This window comes from Planococcus citri, chromosome 5 (genome assembly GCF_950023065.1).
Source record: "Planococcus citri chromosome 5, ihPlaCitr1.1, whole genome shotgun sequence".
Classification (NCBI taxonomy): domain Eukaryota; kingdom Metazoa; phylum Arthropoda; class Insecta; order Hemiptera; family Pseudococcidae; genus Planococcus; species Planococcus citri.
In genome coordinates, this window is record NC_088681.1 from 1,303,773 (window position 1) to 1,327,883 (window position 24,111).

The window sequence follows — 24,111 nt, forward strand, 5'->3', positions numbered from 1 at the left end:
GTCGCCGTGGTACACGTTGTCAAATAACTAGGACAATGTTATTTTAATACTTTGCGTGTGTTTTTTTTCCCTCATATTTTAATCATATTATTTTTGTAAAGTTCGCTAATACGTACACTAATTCTTATGTGTTTGTCTGTTTTGTTTCTTTTGCAGCTGTGGTAGTATAGTTTAATGAAACATTTCGAGTATAATCGACCAGACTTCAAACAACAGTTCCTAGTTAACACTGAAGATAACTGTTTAATTTATTTGTCGCTATCTAAGTCTGCCATTTTTCAAAAGTATTGTTACCTGTTCTGTGAAAATTATTAATTTTAAATTTCGTATCAATTAATATAAGACTGTGAACATTATTTTATATAGATTCCGCGTATATATTTTCATATATTTTAATTCGTTTTTTTTAAATTGCTGATAATTTTTCTGTGATATCGTATTATAAGGTTTTTTTTCCTTCTTTCGCCCCAATTTTCGCTAAACAAGACATTGAAAATGTCGAATAACCCGCAGTGGAATTCATTCCAGTCACATTTATTGAACTCCGACACCTTTCTAAGATATAAGTCTTTATCAATACCTAGTAAAAACGTCCCGTCACCCGCTAATCACTACTCAATGCAGTCGAGCAGCGTTACACCGTATAACTTTCAAAACAACATGCAACAAAACAAACGACCCACCAACGGAATTTTCAACAGCAACGAGAATAACTTCAATTCTTCCAAGTTCGACACTTTTGACAAATCTTCGATGAATAACTTTCCGCCAATTGGAGTCTTCACGCCGGAGTTGTATAACGGAAAATCTACCAGTAATGCGACCACCAATTCGACTCGAAACCATTTCAACATGTCCGGTGGAGATACCGGTAACAATCAGGGGACACGAGAAACCGGAATTATCGAGAAACTCTTGGTAAGTCGATAACACAATCACCTTTTCACCTTAACGATGAGCTACGGTTGTATGTATTGATTTATTCTTTGTTTTTTTTCCTTCTTCTTCTTCTTCTTCGTTATCGAAGTGTTGAAAATTTTCACCAATTTTTAAGAAGATAAGTAATCTACGTGGTAACGTATATGTATGTATGTGTGAGGTGTTGTCATTGTGACTAATGTAGGTAGAGGTACGTTTCGATTACGAATTTTTCGTTTCATTGCGGTGTTATTTTGTTTACACAGACTGTATCAGTTTCTGAATTTTATTATGTGTATTCGTGTTGATGCTTAGAAATCTGCGTGAAACGTAGTCTGTGGAAAAGTTGGACGAAATTAATTTGAAGGATATATTGAACGTCGTCGTGTTGGTGTACGAAAAAGTCGAGTTATTTTCCAATATCTTACCAACGAGCAGTTATTTCATTTATCTCGGTTTTGGGCTTACATGAAAACTCTTCCTGAGGTCACAGTCTCCGATTTGAACGAAACCAAGCTACAAATAGATCAAATAAGCCTGTTCTTTCTCCAGAAACCTCAAATCACTCTGGAGAGGCCATAATAGAACCCAAGGCCCTAGAACTTCGATTAGTGCTTATTGTGCATTCTTTCGGCTGCGAAATTTCAAGAGGGTGCGTTTAAAAGTGAATTTTTGATCATTTAAATTCCAGAAAAAGGAGGAAAAAATCAAATTTTCAAAAAAGCTACGTAACGAGTGGTTTTGTGTGGCTAGTCTACGGGCATTTTTGACCCTTCTAGAGCGACTTGAAATCTTTGAAGAAATTTAAAAACTCGCTGAAGGGCTTAAAAAGCTTGAAAATTTGAAAATCAACTTTGAACATATTTTTTTTGCATTTTTAAAATTTTTGAAAAGTTTCCAGAAATTTAAAAATGAAGTTGAGCCTCTGAAATTTTGGTCACGAGGTTTTAAAGATGTGCTCTTTCGATCTAGCTCGGTCTCGTTCAAATCGCAAAACGGGAAAACGCTACAATTGCCCCCCCCCCTTTTGTGGCAGATGAGACAAGTTTTTTTCTCAGTACTTGAAATCTCTCGTCATAATGTCCAACTTTGTAATCTGATTGCTGGAGACTTCTGAAACTTGAAGACAACTTTCTGAGTAATTTCAAAAATATTTGCCTAAAACTTTAAAATTTCGAAGTTGAGCTTTTTCGAAAGCTTTCAAGGAAACTTCTCGAGGTGTCCGCCTCCGATTTGAACGGGACCGCGATTTTTGGAAAGAGCATGTTCTAAAACCCCCAAATCCAAATTTTCAACTGCCCAAGTTCATTTTTCGATTTTTGGTGATTTATGCTTTTTTTAAAAAGTACGTACTTGATCAATAAAACTGTTCAAAATAAGTCCTAAAACTGATATTAACCCCCCAAATCCAAATTTCGCCATTTCCAGCCATTCTGGAGGCTCCAGCGCGATTTTTCAATTTCTCCAGAATCATCAATTCGCTCGAGAAGGCGAGAATATGAAGTTGGGCAGCTAAAAATCGAGTTGTGGCTTATACTCGATCTGTTTGACGAATTTATCCACATTTGAGCCGATTCTGGAGCGGACACCTCAAGAGTGGTTTTTTGACCAGCTTTGTTGCAAAATAAAAATATTCAAAAATCAAAAATTTCCCGTTTGCGAGAAAATTTTCGAAATTTGCGCGAATCGCTGTATTTTGAGCACAACAAACCCCTTGAGGCCGAGTTCCGCCACTTCCAGCCATTCTGGAGCCTCCAGTGCAATTTTTCAATTTCTCCAGAATTTTCAATTTGCTCCAGAAGGCGTGAATACGAAGTTAGGCAGCTAAAAATCGAGTTGTGTGATATACTCGACCTGTTTAACGAATTTATCCACATTTGAGCCGATTCTGGAGGAGACACCTCAACAGTGGTTTTTTGACCAGCTTTTTTTCAAAATCAAAAATTTCCCGTTTGCGAGAAAATTTTTGAAATTTGCGCGAATCGCAGTATTTTGTCATGAACAAACCCCCTGAGGCCGAATTTCGCCATTTCTAGCCATTCTGGAGGCTCCAGCGCGATTTTTCAATTTCTCCAGAATCTTCAATTTGCTCGAGAAGGCGAGAATATGAAGTTGGGCAGCTGAAAATCGAGTTGTGTGTTATACTCGACCTGTTTAACGAATTTATCCACATTTGAGCCGATTCTGGAGGGGACATCCCAAGAGTGGTTTTTTGACCAGCTTTTTTTTAAAAATAAAAATACCTATCCAAAAATCAAAAATTTCTCGTTTGTGAGAAAATTTTTGAAATTTGCGCGAATCGCTGTATTTTGTCATTAATTAACCATAGAGAGCGAATTTCGCCATTTCCAGCCTTTTTTATGCCTCCTTTTAATTTTTGGATATTTTTATTATGTAAAAAGCTGGTCAAAAACCCATTCTTGAGGTGTCCGCTCCAGAAACGGCTCAAATGTGAATAATTTCGTTAAACAGTTCGAGTATAACACACAACTCGATTTTTAGCTGCCCAACTTCATATTCACGCCTTCTGGAGCAAATTGAAGATTCTGGAGAAATTGAAAAATCGCGCTGGAGCCTCCAGAATGGCTAGAAATGGCGAAATTTGGGTTGGAGGGGGGTGGTTAGTATCAGTTTTAGGACTTATTTTGAACATTTCTATTGATCTCAAGTACGTACTTTTTTTAAAAAAAGCATAAATCACCTAATTAGTCAATTTTGGATTTTCAAAAATTCGTCAAAAATCGAAAAATGAACTTGGGCAGCAGAAAATTTGGATTTGGGGGTTTCAGAACGTGCTCTTTCCAAAAATCGCGGTCCCGTTCAAATCGAAGGCGGACACCTCGAGAGGTTCCCTTGTTAGTTTTAAAATTCCTAACCTAATTTCCAAATATGTCGGAGCTCCAATTTGAAAATTTGAGAAAAATTCAGGAAGCCTACATTTGAAAGATAATATTCGCAACGAGGATCTTCTCGTGACGGGATTCGCGAAATCATTGTAAAAAAATGTAAAATATTTTGTGACATATCGTTTCATAAGTTTTTAAGGGAGTTGAATACGAATACCAACTCATTTTTTAGGTTTGACATTTCCAACTCTACCCATTGGTACTTCAAAAATTTTCCTAAATTGAAAAAAATCATGTGAAATATGGTTTACAATTAGGTTTTTGGGAGCGCTGAAAACAAATATCAAATCATTTTTTTCGATTCGATCCCTCCAATGATGACCTCGACCCCATACATATTACCCGACTCTTTATCATGCCAAAAGAAGATGGTTCACAAAATTTTGAAATCGATGATGAATTGACGAGCAAAAAAAAAAATTAAGTAACGAAACTTTTGAAGACCAGATTTTCAAGGTATTCAGCAATCCTACTAGTCCTGCTTTTGTCCTGATTTTTACCAAGAAATCCTGTGTTTTTCCAAAATCAGATTTCGAATTTTTCAATTGATCCTTCCTTGTACAATTTTGAAAAAATTTCATTGCTGAACTCTCAATTTGCCAATTTTTTTTAGAATTTTTTATTTTAGTAGGTAAATGGTAAATTACAAAATTTTCCGAAAGTTTTCGCTTGTTTCCAAAAATGATTTCAATTTCAGAGAGAAATCACCCCCCCCCCCTCTTCTTAAAATATAATGAAGTGTCGGATGAATATGTTGCCAAAAACCCACTCAGTTAAAGTCTTTATTTTTACATTAAAATAATTTTTTGATTGTTTATTATGCATGTACGTAAATGTACCTCTACTACGAGTACTTTTATTCGTGCAATTTTGTTGGATTTTTCCCAAAAACGTTCAGATTGTTTTGTTTATCATGATCAACATGGCTGAAATCCTAATCATTTACTAGTAATTCGATTTATTCCATTTTCAGAAAATTAAGGGAACCATTGAGCACGATCGAGGGGTCGAATTGAAAAAAGTACATATTCAGTTTTCCCAAAAACCTAACGAACCATTATAGTCACAAGATTTTTTCAATTTTCAGGAAATTTGGGGGCACCAATAGGAAGCATTGAAAGGGGTCAAATCGAAAAAATTAGTCGATATTCAAATTCAGTATTTTCGAAAACGTATGAAACAATTTTTTTTTGCGATTCAACGATTTAATTTTGAAACTGACTGGTTGGTGTGGAGAGGGGTGAAGATTTTTCAACTGTCTCAATGTCGACATCGAGAATAAATTTTTCCGTTTTGTAAAAAATAGAGTAGTAAATGTTTTATCGAATTTTCAAGCGACGTGTTCTCCATCTACTAATGAATTAATTTTCACGAATCGAAGAAAATCAGCGTAATAAATCAAATAACTAAGTAAAAGAGGTCCTTTTCTGCATTAAAATTCTTACGTATTGGCCTATGACGATACGGTTGAGTAGGTTGAAAACTTACGACGACGACGACAACGTTACCGTCTGTGGAATGCTTAAATAACCTAACGTATTGCGAATACGCTGCCAAGGTAATGAGAAAAGAAGCGATTCAGAAACGCTAGGAATTTTATTTAAAATGTTACGAAACTCGGATGTAAACAAAGCAAAAAAAAAAAGTAATTTGATATAACTTTTCGATAAACTCGTTCGCAAAATGCTAGAAAACCCAATTTCGCATGTTTTGAGAATATTTATTTTTCAAGATGATGTATCGAGGTTTCTAAGACTCCACTTCTACTTTACAGCAGAAAATGTCAAGAGGTAGTTTCCATTTTCAATAAACCTGTAATTCGTATATATCTTTTTTTTATCTCCTAAATTTTTTTATAAATCGTAAATCTACATCCACGAAAAGAATATGAATGGCGGAGGTCATATTGAAAAATGAAATATATGGGACAATTTTTACGCTCGACATTTTTTCTTTTTTTTTTTTTAATAATTGAAAAAAAATCAATAAAGGAGGCTTATACGATGACATGCGATGTAAAAAAAAATTCTAACGAGTAGACAGTAGAATAGTACCTATCTTGAAAATAATCGTTTTAGAATCTTATCGATCTCTATCCCAAATTCTCGAGATAGTGATTTTATATGTACTTGAGATTCTCTTCCGCCTGAAGTAGGCTATCTTTCGAGAACCTCGACGTTGAAGAATTAATCAATTTTGTTGAAAACAAGGGGCTTATTTTTTTTTCATTTCATTTTATTTTATTACGGATACGATTTCGGCCTTTATACGAGTTAACGTAGGTGATATGATGACATTTTAGCAGGCCGGAAAATATGCCAAATAACTTTTACGACGTCTTGTCGGTGCGATAAAAATGAGTTGAAAAAGTATTGCGTGTATATAGTTTTCTTCCTATGTGATTGCGTTGCTTCTACCGATGTGTACATAATACATACATACACACATACAAGATATCACAAAATGTTGTTGGTACATATACGATATGCCTTTTTGAATTTTTTTGTTGGATCGGTCTGTGTACTCGTACGGATATTTCTGATAGAGGCTGCAATCTCTGGAAAATTGAAAAAAGGTCGATGAATTTTTGCCTTTCTGGTAAAGTTGGAGAATTTCCATTCGAATGAGATTTTTTTGATCTTCAAGTTGAGAATTTGTGCGAGATTTACATCGAGAAATAATTTATTCTTCGTTTAAAGGCCTATTTAGAGAGAAGATCATGATCATACAAAATTTTTAAATACTGCGAGCTTGCTCCTAATTTTGGGATTTTTCTTTCTGAAAAAATTGAAACAAATGCTTTGATCATGTTTGAGATATGAAAAGATAAGGGTCTTGGAACAGAATGAGGAAGGAGAAGATGGGGAGGGGTAAATGCCGAAACATTTTTAAAAAATCCTCCATTTTCGAAAATTTAGTTCATACGTCAATTTTTTTAGCTCTAAAATAGAATGAGAGGTCACGGGCCCCAACATTTTGGAAAACTCGCCTAATTCCGGAACTTTATCATTGGAAAATGGATGATTAGTGATTACTGATTTTGTAAACTTTGGGGTATACCTCCCAACTCATCTTATAAGTCCCGAAGGTTTCTATTGTTTGTGGATGCAACGTTGCCAACTTTTTTTTATTTGAAAAACGCGACGTTAAAAAATGGAATGGTTGTGATATTGTCACTCGAGTCATAGCTTGTCTAATTTTTGATTTTGTTTCATTTTTTTGTGTTTTTGGAAGGGAGGAGTGGGGGGGGGGTTAAAATTTGGCTTTTTGTGATTCGACGTTGCCAAATTTCAGAACAGGAGTCTTTAGTATTATTTCAGTGATGGTAAAATTATAAAGTTGTTGTATAATTTTTAGGGAGCAGAAGAGCTTTCATTCGATTTCTTTAAAAAATAAAGCAACATTGCCAAAAAAAACATTTTTTAAATTTTGCAATGTTGTAAGATCATTATAGTAAATTTTAGGATTATCTCAAGATCCAGGTAAATTTAGTCCTGAGTATTTCATGTCTTGACTCTTGAATTTGGCTTCGGGAATAATTTGGTTTACAGTTGACAATATTGGTTTTTGACATCTTGTTCAGGTAGTCACGCTTTCATGTTTGGAGGGAGGGTGCAAACTCTCAAAGTCACTGTAAGGCCCTTGAAGCACTCTAGGAGCGTTTGTTTAACTAGGGCCATTCAAGTTGGTCCAAGCCACACCCTTATCTTGGTACTGCGATTTTTGTGATGTTTAGCTCAACGCATTTGGCTGCCAGAGCTTTCATTGTTTGTACAAAGTCTCCTATTGTTGGCTTGTCCTGGTGTCTTTCTTTGGTTACTGCATATAAAACATAGTTCCCTTTGCTGAATATCTCCACCACATCACCCACTTTGGCACCCCTTGACTTTAGAGTGTTAACATTGCTAAAGGCTCGTCTGAATTTGACCACTATGCCCTTGCTCATCTCAAAGTCTTGGCTAACACAATGAGCCAAGGCATACTCTGGGATTTGCAGCATTAGGTTGTCTTCCAGTTCTTCTATTGTAAATACTCCATTTGATCTTACTGATATACATCCCCAGTTGTCCCTCTGAATCTTTGCCTCACGTTTCCTTTTGATGTGTTCAAGTATACTCTTCACCTGAGTGGGGGTCAGTTCGTTGGTGGGCAGTTCACTGATGCTTAGGTACTCCCTGTATGGAAGCTAGGAGGACACAGAGCCTGGTCCCACTGGGTAGTAGAATCTCTCCTTTATGGCTCTGAGCACAAGATATTTCATCATATTGGTGTATCTGTGGTTTGTGAAGATCAGGCTGTAGGGGTGTCCCAGATCATTGGATACAACTAGCTGGTCCATGGCCCTATCAACTATCCTACATGCCACATTTTGGTATTTGATATCGGCAAAGTACTTCCCTAGAATGGACTGGGGGCTGATTAGATTGTCCTTAAGAGTTGGCTTTTTTGTATGATCAAAGAATGACCTCACCACTAGAAGTCTCGAGTTGACATCTTCTAACATGTGGCTGTTCTCATACTGTCCCGGTGGTATAACCCTCATTCCAGACACCTGCCCCCTCCAGGGGGGAGCATCCTTCAGCTTCCAGGTTTTCTCTGACCACTGATCGCAAAGCCTCACGCCTTTCAGCACTACTCAACACGCCAGTCGTCGTGGCACCTTCCGCTTCCAAGCTGGGTTTTGCCTGGTCAAGGTAAGAGACCCTGGCCATTTCTTGATAGGAGGACATTTCACCATCTTTGGTTAGTGTGGTTATGCTGACATTTCCTGTCTTGTTGACTATATGGGATTTGTGGCTGATTCTAAGATTGGGGCAGGTAGAGATTAGTCTTGTTGTGGTCAAAATATTCGCAGAAGTTTTCATTTTGTTGATGTTATGATCAAAGCGATGTTGCCAAATTTCTAGACAGAGGCGATAATATTATTCAGATGGTGGCTAAATGATGAATTTGTGTTATGAAATGAAGGGTGGTTTTCCAAAACGCATTAAGTCCCAAAAGTAAGTTCCGAGAAAAAGCATAAAACATACTCCCATTTCATTAGAGGGCTTATTTTGAGTATGCAACCAACCTAACATTGAAGTTTAGGTATAGCTTGATATGATCCAACACGCGGTGTTGAGTTGAATGTTGCACAAGAGATTCAACAAGTGTTGAAAAACATGGACTTAATGCGTTTTGGAAAACCACTAGACGTTTTATGTTGAAAATTAGCATTCATTCAGGAAAATTATGAGGTAACTATAAGATAATTATAAAATGAAAGTACCATCTTGTAGGAAAATCAATTTCCAACAAAATGGTTCCTACTACTTACTGTTTATTTTCAATCGCGAGTGCACAAATTGAAGAATTAAAAAAAACACCACGCGAAAAGTACATTTTTCTGCCTTTTCTCCTTTCCAGCTTGCATATTACCATTCAATTCAAAACCTCTTATCAAAAATTATGTTTGTATTTCACTTCTGAGGAATTGTGATTTTTTGAAAGTTTTTGCCTTATATTTTCGAATTACGTTGATATTGATGTCGTTTTCTTGTGATTCGATACTGCTGAGCGCGAAATTCGTATGAAAAAGATTCCATGTTGTAAAAGCAGCTTAATTTTGAAAATGGTGGAAATTTAGGAGAGGGCTAAGTGAGTATCGAATCATAAGAAAACAACGAAAACGACACCACAATTCATCAAAGTACATAACTTTATTTCAAAAATGAATAGAAATTCAGGAGGGGGCTGAGGGCTCCGGAGGGGCAGTTTCAGTGTAGGAGAAAATTTGACGCCATATTCATGCTCAGTGGTATCGAATTATAAGACAATGACACCAACGTCATCAAAGTAACTTCATTCCCAAAATAGTGAAAATTGAGGTGGGGGCTGAGGGCTCCGGAGGGGCTGTGGGGGTGTAAAACAAAATCTAACGTCATATTCGTGCTCAGCGATATCGAATCATAAGAAAACGACACCCTACTCGTTGATAGTCATTTTCCCCAAAATTCCCATTTCACCCCCCCCCCCACACACACACACACACATTTCCCAATTTTCTAACATGGCGCACCACCGCAAAAATTTCGAAAAAGGTATTGGGTCAAAAATACGTCCAAAAAAGGTGTTTCTAAAATGTACCTCGCAATCGTCATTGTTAAATACCATAAAATAAGTTAAAAAACTGAAAACGTCATTTTTGAGGGGTAAATATGGGGGGGAGGGAGTTGAAAATTTCTGTGCCGATACTTCCTAAGGATGCACATATACAACATACTATAAAATTTTAAAAATCAGTTCGTATGGGAACAAGCGATTCTACAAGTGTTAAAAAACATGGACTTAATGCGTTTTGGAAAATCAAGCGCATTTCAACAATTTCACAAAAAGCTGGAAAGAACATGGATAAAATAGGTATTTTAGGTAGGTATGCGTCTCAGATGATGTGTCCTGACGTCACTAACCAAATGGCGCGAAAAAATCAATTTCGAAAAAAACGGACTTAATGCGTTTTGGAAAACCACCCTTCAAATGAATGTGAAAAGAGGAAGCTTTCTCATTGGATTTTGTATAATACAATGTTGCCAAGTATTCATTTTTTGAAATTACTGCAACGTTGTCAGATTTGCTTTATTTGTGTAAGTTTGCATTTCGCTTTGGAGGAGACGTGCGAGATAACTAGATAAGTGTTGAAAATTGAAATTTTATGGGCAAATTTTATTCTTGTCTGGGGGTTTATATCAATTCTGCTGTCTACCAAAATTACCTGTAGTTTACTAAAAATTGCCCGTAATTTACCAGAGTTTACCTGCATTTTACCAAAAATTACCTGTAATTTACCAAAAAATAACTAATGTGCTTGAAAAAAAAAAATAATTACTGAAATTATGTCAGACTTTCAGAAACAACAATCCGACATCTTGTGTCTGACTCTTGACATTTGCAAACTTGGAAAATGAATATAATATAATTTTCCTGAGAAAGATACAGATTGCAACGTTGCCAAATTTAAGTTTTCATAAAACTTTTGTTTAAATGTTGGGATTATTCCGAGAATGTGTGAGTGATTTAATTACCAAGTACATATATTTCAACAATGATACAAACGGATGCAATATTTTTCAATGTTGTCAAATTCAAATTGAACTTCCAAGGGTGATGAGCGGAGGGGAGGGGGTATCTTTGGAAAATTATACGTTCAGTGACCTTTTTTCTTGAACAGACGTTGTAATTCGAAGTCGAATTTTTATCGAACGATACCTCTATGAATATATCGAGGGTGTTGCGAGGTTGCCAGATTTCACCAGAACATGGAATGAACTGGTTATGCTATGTATGATATCATTTTATCTCGTAAAATTGATAAGCTCTGGCGTATTATTTGGTGAGCAAAAATCTTGTCAAATGAGCTCGCTCTGGTCAAAAATTATTCTCTGATGATGAAGTTGGTTTGTTTTTTTTTTTTTTTTTGGTTTTCCGATTTGCCCAGTGCTGTAGTTCGGTGTGAAGTTGATGTTTGGAAAATTCGAAAGGTGTGAAAAAACTGACCCAAAGAACCGAGAAAAGTCAGGCGAAATTATTTCTCGGAAAAATTGCAACACTCCAATATCGAAGTAGAAATGCCTTAGAAATTTGAATACGTGTTCGTTCATACGTTTCCCTTTCAACGAAAAATTCACATTTCATTTTCTCAAAAGGGGTTTTTTCTTGGCTCACTAATGGTTCGCTTTTGGAGAAACATCGACAAAATGAGAATAGGAATATTTTAAGCATTGGTGGAGCATTCTTCGATTCGATTATTTGTAATCGACTCGGTGCAAAATGTGGACGGAACTTGGTAGCATTTTACAAAAGAGCTGTACGTAGTGTTGTGTGAAAACGTGTAAAATCGATGCGTGTGTTTCATTTGCATGGAGGTGAGCGTGCTATTCGGCTGGATGGCGTGAGAAGGTGTTGAGCGAGGGGCTGTCTGATGCGCTTTTATAGGGCATAGGCTGCTTGCTAGCTGGTGGTGTACGAGTACGAGTATCTCGGTGCTGCGGACGTCACCACCGTCGTCGTCGTCGATGTCGATGTAAGCTGAGGCAAGGCAAAGCCAGCAAACCCTCACCCTCACCTTACAGCTTACACACATCGAGTAGTACGATGCGCTCAATGAAATGCATTTTTATACGCTCGATGCTTATTGCTTTGTGCAACCGAGTTTACTTTTTGAGGCTGATTGAACGGTGCAGAATACTTCAAGCTGGATGGGTGTAATCTGCCGTCGCGTCGCCGCTACTGCTTTACAATTAACTAACTGTACACGGGGCTGAAGCACGCTCGCAAGTTGTTTGTGGTCGAGTAAAGTATATAGACGAGCGGTGAATTTCGACCATGTAATTCTACTATCCTGTGTAGTGTGTATATAGTGTGTGTATAGCGACGAACGAGAGATTTTTGTGATGAAAGGCGATTTAATTCGAGTGTGCTGCGATGAGAGGAAGGAATGATTATTTAGACCGGAAATGTATGTTTAATAGAAGGAAGTGCAACGGAACAACATCGATGTTATTTGGATTTTATTAATTGCACGTACGGGTTCGTCGTCGTGTCGCTGTTGATGATGGGTTAAAACCGGGTCACGATGTTCAGTTGTTTCTTTCCTCTTCTTCATCACTTCGATCCATCAATACTTGATCGAACGATGAATTGTGTAGAAGAAGTGTCGTCGATATACTTACTCGATCTGATCAATTTGGTTGAGACGTGAGATGAATCTTTTTAAATGTCGTAATAATACATACATTTGAATCGTATGAGTAGGTGAAAGATCGTTACGATTGACTTATTTGACTAAAAATGTCCACTTTTTGCCCATTTTCTTGAAAATTTTCCATTGACCAAAAATAATATAATATCTATCTATAAACGCCAATTTTTGTCTACTTACCGTTTTGAAAAAATTGCATGTGGTCTCGTTTTCAGATCTTTGAAGTTTTATTTTCTATTTTGTATTTTACAGCACTCTTACGGATTCATTCAATGCTGCGAACGGCAAGCTCGTTTATTTTTCCACTTCAGCCAATTCGGAGGCAACATCGAGCATTTGAAAATCGGAGACCCGGTGGAATTTGAAATGACGTACGATCGACGAACTGGAAAACCGATTGCCAGCATTGTGACTAAAATCGCTCCCGAAGTGGTGAGTCGACATTATTTTTTAATCAATTTTAATTTTTTTGATCGAGTGATTTTTACTCGAGTTAGAGTTTATAGCTTTGTGTGCTTGACGTAATTTCAATAATACGTTTTTTTTTTTCTTTTTAGGTATTGCGCGAAGAAAGAGTCATCGGTTCGGTAACCAGCGAAGTATGTGCGGGCGAAGCGCAAGGACGTATTACGTACGAAAATAAAGGAGAATGCTTTTTCCTGCCTTTCAGCAAGGATGACGTCGAAGGAAATGTTACATTGAGGATCAGCGATCAAGTCAGCTTTCAAATCGCCACAAATAACAAGTAATGCTATATGTAATTATTTGCTGTACATCTGCGACTCTGCGTGCTTTGCTGGCGAAGTCCAGCATGATTTTAGCGAATGTAGGATTTTTGTGATAGAGGTTCTAACTTTTCAACTCCATTTTTCGAGTATGCGATGTATTTTTTGCTTAAATTAACTGCATGTCCTGCCTTTTTTTTTTTTTTTTGCCAAGCTTGCAAAAAATCCTGCTTTTTAACCATAATTACGAAGAACTTTCCAACAGTTCTCATTTTTTAACAAAATTTTAAAATGTTCATACTTTAATAAAAATTTGAAAAGTCTCGCTTTTTTTTGTACAAACACAATGAAAGTCGTGCTTTTTTGCCAAAATCGATGAGAATTTTAGCCAAAATTTCCAAAATATGTCACGTATTTTTGAAAAAATTGCAAAAGAAAAGCTGGTTTTTTGCATGACCTCAAAAAAAATTGCACAAGTCCTGCTTTTTTGTTAAAGTTGAAGAAATGTGCTGATTTTTTGGCAAAATTGAAAGAAGTCCTTTGCTAACAATTCTTCAATTTTTGGCAACAATTTTGAAAAGTCCTCGCCCAAAAAAAGTTGGCCTTACTTACAAAATGGCGGCCATTTTGATTGACAGGTCAGCCGAAATCGCAGATTTTGCGTTTTAACATGGGACTTGCACGAAATTTTTCAAACTTTTCAAAGGTAGATCGAAAGATCATGCAAAAATTTATCATCTGTCAAAATTTCAAGTGCTAAAGTGCGTTTTTCGATTTCTGGTGAATTTTTGAAAATCGAATTTAGGCCAAAAATGAAGGAAAAAATCAAAATTTTACCAAATTGACTTAGAAAGCTGAAATTTGAGATATACTCTATTTTCGACATACCAAATCGATTGGATACTGTTTCAACTCGTTTTGAGCAGTTCTGGAGCCTTCAGCAGATTTTTGAAACTCGAAATGGAAAGCTGAAATTTACTCTACTCTCCAATTTCAACACCCCTTGAAGACGACTTTTGGTGGATTTCAAGTCATTTTAGGGCCTCCAGCGACTTTTTTGAAAATTACTGGAGCCTCCAGCAGATTTTTGAAACTTGAAATTTCCCCAACATTAATTTATCAAATGGAGTTGGCAAGCTGAAATTTACTTCGCAGACTATATGGTGGTTTCAAATGGTTTTGAAGCTTCCAGCTACTTTTAGGAAATTTCAATTTTCCAAAAAAATGTTATACAACCTTTCAAAAAGTCGCTGCAGGCTCCAAAACGACTTGAAATCCACCAGCAGTCAACTTCGTAGCGTATTGAAATTAGTTTGCAGAATGAATTTCGACTCTCCATCTCAGTTTGATGACATTTTGGGAAAATTTCACGTTTCAAAAATCTACTGGAGGCTCCAGTAATTTCCAAAAAAGTCGTTGGAAGCTCTAAAATGACTTGAAATCCACCAGAAGTCATTTTCAGAGGGTGTTAAAATTGGAGTGTAGAGTAAATTTCAGCTTTCCATCTCCATTTGATGAAATTTTTTTGAAAATGTAAAGTTTCAAAAAACTGCTGGAGGCTTCAGGAATTTTCAAAACGTCGCTGGAGGCTACAAAACGACTTGAAATTCACCTGCTGTACTACGTATTGTATTGAAATTAGTTTTTAGAATAAATTTTAGCTTTACAACTCCAATTTGATGGAATTTTGTGGAAATTTCGAGTTTCAAAAATCTGCTGGAGGCTCCAGATCTGCTCAAAACGAGTTGAAACAGTATCCAATCGATTTGGCATGTCGAAAACAGAGTATATCTCAAATTTCAGCTTTCTTGGTCAATTTGGTAAAAAAATTTTTACTTCATTTTTGGCCTAAATTCGATTTTCAAAAATTCACCAAAAATCAAAAAACGCACTTTAGCGCTTCAAATTTTGACAGGTGATGAATTTTTGCATGATCTTTCGATCTACCGTTGTAAAGTTTGAAAAATTTCGTACAAGTCCTATGTTAAAACGCAAAATCTGCGATTTCTGCTGACCTGTCAATCAAAATGGCCGCCATTTTGTAAGTAAGGCCAACTTTTTTTGGGCAAGTTTGCTTTAAAATGTTCCTTATTAGGATGTCCGCTTTAAGAAAATAGTTGTCCTGCTGGATCGGCGGGGGGTGTAATTACTCCTATTGTCATATGCCGGACTGTATTGTTAATAAGATTGCTAAAAAGTCTTTAATTTTAGACAGAAATTTAAAAGTTCTCATTTTTTGGCAAAATTGCAGAAAAATGCCTCGTTTTTGACACAATATTCAAAAAATGTACTTCTCACGAAAATCTTGAAAATGTGTTGCATTTTTGTAAAAATTGAAAGAAACGATGGTATTGCGAAAAAAAGTTCGTTTTTTTGACAAAATTGCAAAAGTTCTCAATTTTTGATAAAGAGTTTCAAATCCTTTTTTGTGGAAAAATTCTGAAAAAGTCCCGAATAAAGATAGGTTTTTTGAAGAAATTGAAATAAGATCTGCTTTAAGTATAGATTAATGTCCAAAAAAAAAAAAAAAAAACATTTTGTGGGAAAAGTTGCAACCCAAAAAGTTATATTTTTTTGACAACATTGCAAGATAAACATTCTACTTGCATTGCCAGAAAAAATTAAAAAAATTAAAATCTCGATTTGTGTCAACATTTTAAGGAAAATTCTGTTTTTTGCCAAAATTGAAGAGATTTTGCTTTTTTGACGAAAAATCCCTAAAACATCGCATCTTGTGTGCCAAAGTTGAGGAAAATTCTGCGTTTTTGTCGAAATATCCTGATATTCTTTCCATTACAATTTTCCGTTTATTTGTTTTTTCTTTCAAATTTTAGTTAGTACGAGTATTATCACATTTTTCTATCCAGAGGTGGGGAGGGGAAGAAAATACGAGATGAATTTCGGTCCATACTTCCCGAAATTAAAACATTCGAATGAGTTGTGCTTTTAATTATCCTAGATTGAAACATATCGATGTTGTTGTTTGAGTTTTTAATAATTGTAAAACTGGTCAGAAAGGTACAGACTATGATCACATGATCACATTCGAGACTACCTACCTACGTCGCACTATGGGCCAGGAGACCCCCAAAAACGGGCGTAATTCAAAACTGATATAATCGAGCAATATCGTGTGTTCTCTTCTGCACAGGAATGTGTATTTTGAAGTGGTGTATACTATGCTTTCGTGATTTTTTGCCAAAAAGTGCCATTGTGCTTTGTAGGCTCATTTTTCTAATAAAAAATGCTATATTTTCAATAGAAAAATGAGCCTACACAGCACAATGGCACTTTTTAGCAAAAAATCGCTAAAGCATAGTATACACCACTTCAAAATACACATTCCTATGCAGAAGAGAACACACGATATTGCCCGAATATATCAGTTCAGTTTTGAATTACGCCCGTTTTTGGGGGTCTCCTGGCCCATAGTGCGTCGTCGAATTCCATACGAGCGTGTGAAATTTGAACTGTTGAATTTTTGTGATCTCAGCGTTTCCATAGTAGGATGTTTCAGATTACCAACCAAGATAATACCCATTGTGTTCGCTTCATTTTGCTCTCGAAGCAATTCTCGTCTCTAATTAAGAATGCTGCTAAATTGAAAAAAAAAAAACTGAAAGTCACCTCTGAGATACCGAAATAGATTTTATTCAGTTTCCTTTTCCTGTTTGATTCGTTGCAAGAGCTGGATTTTTCTTTTTGAAGTGGCACAGAAGAACGACGCACGATAGAAAAAAGACTAGAAATGCGTCGAAAATTGCGTGTTTGTTCATCTACCTACCTTGTTGCGTTATTGTTATTATTATTTTTTTCATTTCAAAGTGTTCTTTATCATGCAAAGTGTCGTCGACAGTCGACTAAAACCGCTGCAGCCGATAATTTTTGCATTAGGTGTTGTCGTGGAAAGAAAGGGGGTAATACGGCGAGAGAATTTGAAACGAGGAAAGAGGTACGAGGTACTAAATATTGTCATTCGGCTGTGCTTGGCTAAACTAAAATGAACATGCGAACATGGCGGCCGCCGCCGCTGACGCTGCACCGAGCACCCGCGCCCCGCCTTCTGCATTAAGACCGAGCGAATAACTATGCAAATAGTTGCCGACCTTGTACTTTATAATTGTATGTCTGGAGTGGTTCAAACACCAACGTAAGCAATCTTTTTATCAAGTACAGGAAATTATTTATCGAGAGTAAAGTAACAAAAAAAAAAAAGAAGAAAAAAAGACGCAGATTGTATCCTCTTCTAAAACTAGTCGAGAGTGATCTTTCTCTTCCTCCTCCTGTAAGATCCGTGTGCAAGATGAAGAAGCTTTTAGCCTAACCGGTCTCTGCGTCGTTCTCTTCTCTACGATAGTTGTAATTTTTTTTTTTTTAGAAATTGAGACTTTGAGAAACGTCGAGCGGAGACATCGGTATGCTTTTTTGAACGAAATAATCGAAAAAAAAAAGGGTTCACAATGAAGGGAATTAAACAGAGTGTGACGAGAATGGCGTTCGTAAAGATTCAAATTCTCTCGTAAGGAAAGCCTACGCGAATAAAATGTGAACTTACGAGTAATCCATTGCGAATTGGAATCAGTGGAGCAGTTTTTATTTCTCTTGCCCCGAAATTGTATGAGGACAAAAAGACGCAAGCAAAAAAGAGTCGAAATTTGAAATAGGCCAATAGAATTGCGATTTTAAGGGGTTTGTTTGCGGTTTGTGTGATATTAGTATCGTTGCTGTACTGTACTATATTCGAAAAGGGCGTGAAAACGAATTTATTAATGATTTTGTTCTCCTTCGTGTATTCTCACTTTTGGAAATTAAATAGCTAGGTAACTACGTATATTTTTAAGGCGAATTTTTTTTTTTTTTTCTATTCTGTAAATATGACAGGTAATTTGCATCAGATTGTATAAGCGAATAATTAAAAGAAATAGCTACGTGACGTTTCCTTTTTCTCATGTAATTACCGTTATTAATTTACAATAATTATGAAGAGAGTGAATGGAGTCGAGTTGTTGTTGTTGTTGTTGTTTTTTTTACCGAATGCGCAGTGTCGGCTTCGATGTTTGTGTTTGATTTTAAAAACGTGAAACATGGCGATTGGGATGCGTAAAAATTGTCGTGGATGAGAGATTGTAAAGGTGATATCAGCGATGTGTATAATTTTCTAGGAATTGGTAATTTTGCAGAAATTTCCCATAACCGGAGACTTTGAAGACCGTTTTTCGAAATCCCTTCGAGGTTAATTGCGAAAAATGTTGAAATTGAAAAAAGTTCTGCTTTTAAGAAAATTGAGAAAAAATTTTACTTTTCAGAAAAAATTCACAATTTTGTCGAAGTTGTAAAAAAATCGAGAAAAGTCTTGATTTGGCAGGAATTTCAAATAAAAGCGTTGCTTTTTTTTCAAAGTTGCAGAAAAGCCCCGTTTTGAGAATTCTGTTTGTAAAAATTGAAAAAAAAATTGCGGAAACGACCTGCGTACTTATTTTACAAAATTACAAAAAAAAATGTTGATTTTTGCTAAATTACAAAAAAAATTTCCCACTTTTCTGGCAAAATTGGATAAAAATATCATTTTTGCCAAATTAGAAAAAAAACTGATTTTTTTGACAAAATTGCAAAAAAAGTGTTGATTTTTTAAATCAAATAAAAACAAAAATTCATGCTTTTTTGAAAAAATTGAATGAGAAGATTATTTTTTCCATAAGTCTAAAAAAAAAATCTGTTTTTTGCCAATTTGGAAAGAAATGCCTTGCTTTTCTGACAAAATCGCACAAAAAGATGACTTTTGCCAAAATTCGAGACATTTTTTTTTAATTAATTGGAAACATTTTTTTAGTCGGGGAGCCCGCATAAGGATTTATTACACCCCCCTGTCGATCCTCCGGGACAACTTTTCCCTTAAAGGGGTAGTCCTAAGGAACATTTCTAGCCCTTGTACTCGTGCTAATGTGATTTTTTCGATTTTTGGTGAATTTTTGAAAATCAAATTTAGGGCAAAAATGAGGAGAAAATCAAAATTTTACCAAATGGACCAAGAAAACTGAAATTTGGGATATAACCTATTTTTGACATGCCAAATCGATTGGAACCTTTTTCAAACCGTTTTGAGCAGTTCTGGGGCCTCTAGCAGATTTTTGTAACTCGAAATTCCTACAAAATTTCATCAAATGGAGATGGAAAGTCGAAATTCATTCTGCAAACTAATTTCAATACGCTACGAAGTCGACTGCTGGTGGTTTTAAAGTCGTTTTGGAGCCTCCAGCAACTTTTTGAAAGGTTGTATGGCGTTTTTTGGAAAATTGAAATTTCCAAAAAGTAGCTGGAAGCTTCAAAACCATCGAAACCACCATGCATAACTCCATTTGAGAAAATGTTGTGGTAATTTCAAGTTTCAAAAACCTGGTAAAGACTGCAGTAAATTTTCAAAAAGTCGCTGGAGACTCCGAAATGACTTGAACCCACCTGGTCGTCTTCAGAGGGTGTTAAAATTGGAGTGCAAAGTAAATTTTGGCTGTCCATCTCCGTTTGATGAAATTTTGGAAAATTTCAAGTTTCAAAAATTTACTGGAGGCTCCAGAAATTTTCAAAAAATCGCTGGAGACTCCAAAATGAATTCAACCCACGGGCAGGCAGTCGGCTTTTCAACTCAATTTGTTGAAGTTTTGTAGAAATTTCAATTTTCAAAAATCTTCTGCAGGATCCAGTAATTTTCAAAAATTCTCCAGAGGCTCCAAAATAACTTGAAATCTACCTGCAGTTGACTTCATAGCGCATTGAAATTAGTTTACAGAATGAATTTCGGCTTTCCAACAACATTTGATGAAATTTTGTGAAAATTTACTGGAGGCTCCAGAATGACTTGAAATCCACCTGCAGTCGACTTCATAATTTATTAAAATGTATTGGCTTTCCAAATGCTTTTGATGAAATTTTGTGGGAATCTCAAGTTTCAAAAATCTACTGGAGGCTCCAGTAATTTTCAAAAAATTGCTGGAGGCTCCAAAATATATTAGTTGTACAGTAAATTTCGGCTTTCCAACTCAATTTGATGAAATTTTGTGGGAATTTCGAGTTCCAAAAATCTGCTGGAGGCTCCAAAACTGCTCAAAACGATTTGAAACAGTTTCCAATCGATTTGGCATGTCGAAAATAGAGTATTATCCCAAATTTCAGCTATCTTGGTTAATTTGGTGAAATTTTGATTTTTCTCTCATTTTTGGCCTAAATTTGATTTTCAAAAATTCACCAAAAATCGAAAAAATCACTTTAGCACTTGAAAATTTGACAGGTGATAAATTTTTGCCTGATCTTTCGATCTAACTCTGAACGGTTTAAATAATTTCGTGCTAGTCTCATGTTGTGACGCAAAAAACTAATTTTGGCCAGAATTCAATAAAACAGTTCTGCTTTTCATAATTCGGAAAAATTGCAAAAAAAAGTCTTTATTTTTTGCCAACATTTGACAAAAAAAAAAACTTAATTTTTCCCCAAAATTCGATCAAAGGCCTGTTTTTTTTCGGATTGCCAGTCACGTTTTTTTTTATTTCAAAAAAAAATCCTACTTTCTGTCAAACTAATGTTGTAAAAATATGTTGTTCTTTTCGTTTATAAATCAAGTTTTGGAATCATCTGTTCATTTTTTTCTTCTTTCCCATTTTTGATTTCAAAAAAAGAAATTCAGTTCTCTGTAGAAATGAAATAATTTGACTCTCCCTATTCGCCTCCCCCCCCCCTAGGAATAAAACATTTTACTGGCAAAAGTTCTTTTTTTTTGGACCAAATTTCAGGGAAGTCCTGTTCTATTCCGATCAATAATCAAACTTCGATGTTTTTGATTCGTCATTTCTTTCATTGAAAATTTGGAATTTGTTTTATTTTTTCTATTTTTAGTTTCACGTGTTTGAAAATGAAGAAAAGTTTCTCTCGAATAATGAATTCTGACTCTCTCTCATCATCACCACCACAACCACCCCCTACCCACCTTTCACAAGAAATGAAACATTTGAAATAACGATCTTCCATAAGTCCAAAGTTCTACTTTCATACTGCATGTTTTTACTAGTTATCCTTTTTGCTAAACATATTTTCAATCTAGATCGCCGAGAAAATTCAAATGCTCGAATATCTCTCGCTCAATTCGCCAGTTGCAAATTTACTCATTTGTTCGGTTATATTTTTTGTCCACAGGGGAAATCTGAGCGCGACTCACGTGAGATTGGAGAACTCTGCTCATCCGGTGAAATATCAAGGAGTAGTTTGTTCGCTGAAAGACGGATTCGGAGCTATTGAACGTGCGGACGTCGTGAAGGAGATATTTTTCCACGAACAAGATGTCAGTTGCGGCGGTCGATTGAAGCCGGGAGATGATGTTGAATTCAACATTCAGATGAAGCATGTAAGTGGAAAATTCGCTTTTTCCATCGTGGGATGATCGTTCGACTCGTTGATTAATGTCGATTTAATTTTTTTCGTTCGCAGGGTAAAGAGATCGCTTGTAATATTGAAAAGTTGCCCACCGGATCGGTGGTATTCGAGGATATTTCAGATACTACGGTCAAAGGACAGGTTTTGAAGCCGTTCGAAAAGGATTGCGTGCCACGCGAACGAAACGACCCGTTACCGGGACGTATCAAGTATAGAGCTCCTGATTATTCGGAGGTCGAGGTGTCTTTCGGTGAAAAAGATCAAAAGGGTGATTTCACTTTGAGGTGAGTAGGTCTATCTACGCGTACGTTGTCGTGTTCTCGAAAAGATTCAATTTTTTAAATATATAATTTGTATGTTTTAAAACAGACACGGAGACTGGGTAGAGTTTCGTATCGCGACCGATCGTCGAGATCAGCTGAAACGTGCTACTTGCATATCGTTGTTGGAAGATTCGTTCGTCGTGTCCGGCGAACGTCGCGAACAAGGTGTTGTCGACTCGATCGAAGAAGACGGAACCGGTTTATTGCAGCCGGCCGAACGCGACGTCAAAATACCGTTCAAACTGACCGAAATACTCGACGTGGATCGGGAATGCGCCGTCGGTGATGAAGTCGAGTTTACTATTATCCAAGTACGTGTGTAACTGATATCGATTGTGCTCCATGCGGGCTATGCTTATGCTACGAATCTACGATATGCTCTTGTACATATTATTTTATCCATTGTAACATCGTCGAGTCGAGTCGATTGTCGGTCTTTTGGTACGTGTTGTACAATATTCATTGACAGTGTTTAGGCTTCCTAGAATGCAAACACCTGATGTCCGAATTAGGTGTAGAGCTAGACTAGAGAGGAGTTGAGGGGGAAGGAAGGGAATACTGGGATATCCGATCGGTATTTCAAGTGACCGAAAAGTTTCCAATCTAAACGTGAAAAATCGAAAGTGTATTTTAAAATACGTCACAGTTTCATATCCCAGGAGTTTAATATGATTTTTAATATTTTGAAAACCTAATGTTTTGATGAAAAAGTAATTAAAAAATCAGAAAAAAAATTAAACGTACCTACTCGTATACCTACGTGTTGCTCAAGTTATACCTAGCGTTTAATATTGAATCTTATATCTACTCGTCCACTCGTAAATTATGTCGAAATTAATTTGAATATATAAATAGGTAACTCTCGCAATATTAAATTAATTCTTAAACGAGAAAAAAGTACAAATTAAAATCACTACCTACGACCTACGTTAGTATCAATTTTTTTTCTCAATTAATTAAAATTTAAAAGCAAGTATTGTTCTTTGGGAGTAGCCCTGAAATTTTTTAGAAAAAAAATATATTAATAAGAGAAAATGGTCAAAGGATGGGTCTTTTATTAAAAGATTTAAAGAGCCAGAATATTACTCTTGGAATATAATAATTATTATGAACGAGTTCGAGATAACAACTTATTCCGCTGGTTTTCTTTTTTTGTGCTGTTTTCATTTTTTATTAATTTTTTTTTTCAAGTGTCACTGGATTTAATTTTGGATATGCTCGTTTCGTGCCTATTTTTGAAAATTAATTACCGTTAGTCTGCTCTGGTGATAATTTTTTCGTTGAAATTCTTCTCAAAATCAGTTATTTTGAAGCAAAATTTCTATTACATTGTGTTATAAAATCTGAAACTTGAATCAAAAATAATAATCGATGATAACTAACTTTCAATTCCCTCGTTCTTTATCAAACTATAAAAATTGGTTCCAAGAGATTCATAAACTAAATTGGGTAAAGAAGAAGATAGAAAAAATATAAATTATCTCATAATTTGCTTTTTAGGCGAATAACAGAAATGTTATTGACGATGATTTTTTTGAGACAGAAACATAAGAATCGAAAAAAAAAACTTGGAAATGTTAAAATAATCACCATAAATACTGGAATGTCTACGTTTCGAAAATTTTTTCTCATCATTTTTCTCCCTTTGAATTTTGATATTTTTTTTTTAAATCTAGCTTTGGCTTCTACGTCAAAACTGTTACAAAATTCATTTTTTTTTCGCCGAAATTACTGGAAAAAATTTCGGGTTTTTGTAAAAATTGTCGAAAACTTCGAACTTGGCCAAATTAATCAGAAAGCTCCATGTTTTGTCAAAATCATAAAAAAGTTCCAATTTTTGTCAGAATTGACAAAAAGTCCTGATCTTTACCAACTAAAAATGTCAGATTGTTCTAATTTTTTCAAAATTATCAAAACGTCCCAAGTTTTATTAGAATTGTCAAAATTTTTAATTTTTCTCAAAAAAAGTTCATTTTTTTCTCTCAAAATTGTCTTGTAAAAGTCCTATTTTTTGTAGGGTGTCTGCAAAAAAGTCATCCTTTTGGCCAAAAATTGAACGCAATTTCAGGCATGAAATTCAGTCA

The 24,111-nt window shown here is 35.7% G+C and overlaps 1 protein-coding gene across 3 annotated transcripts in view; it reads left to right on the plus strand.

Moving 5' to 3' along the window:
* Positions 1-24,111, plus strand: part of Unr (cold shock domain-containing Unr) — a 30,487-nt gene that overhangs the window by 610 nt on the left and 5,766 nt on the right. For all 3 annotated transcript variants that reach the window (XM_065365748.1, XM_065365746.1, XM_065365747.1), the window contains exons 2-7: positions 157-918; positions 12,814-12,993; positions 13,119-13,306; positions 21,468-21,675; positions 21,759-21,988; positions 22,074-22,338. In XM_065365748.1, coding sequence (XP_065221820.1) covers positions 496-918; positions 12,814-12,993; positions 13,119-13,306; positions 21,468-21,675; positions 21,759-21,988; positions 22,074-22,338 — 1,494 coding nt within the window. In that variant the 5' untranslated portion in view covers positions 157-495. The remainder of the gene's footprint in view (positions 1-156; positions 919-12,813; positions 12,994-13,118; positions 13,307-21,467; positions 21,676-21,758; positions 21,989-22,073; positions 22,339-24,111) is intronic.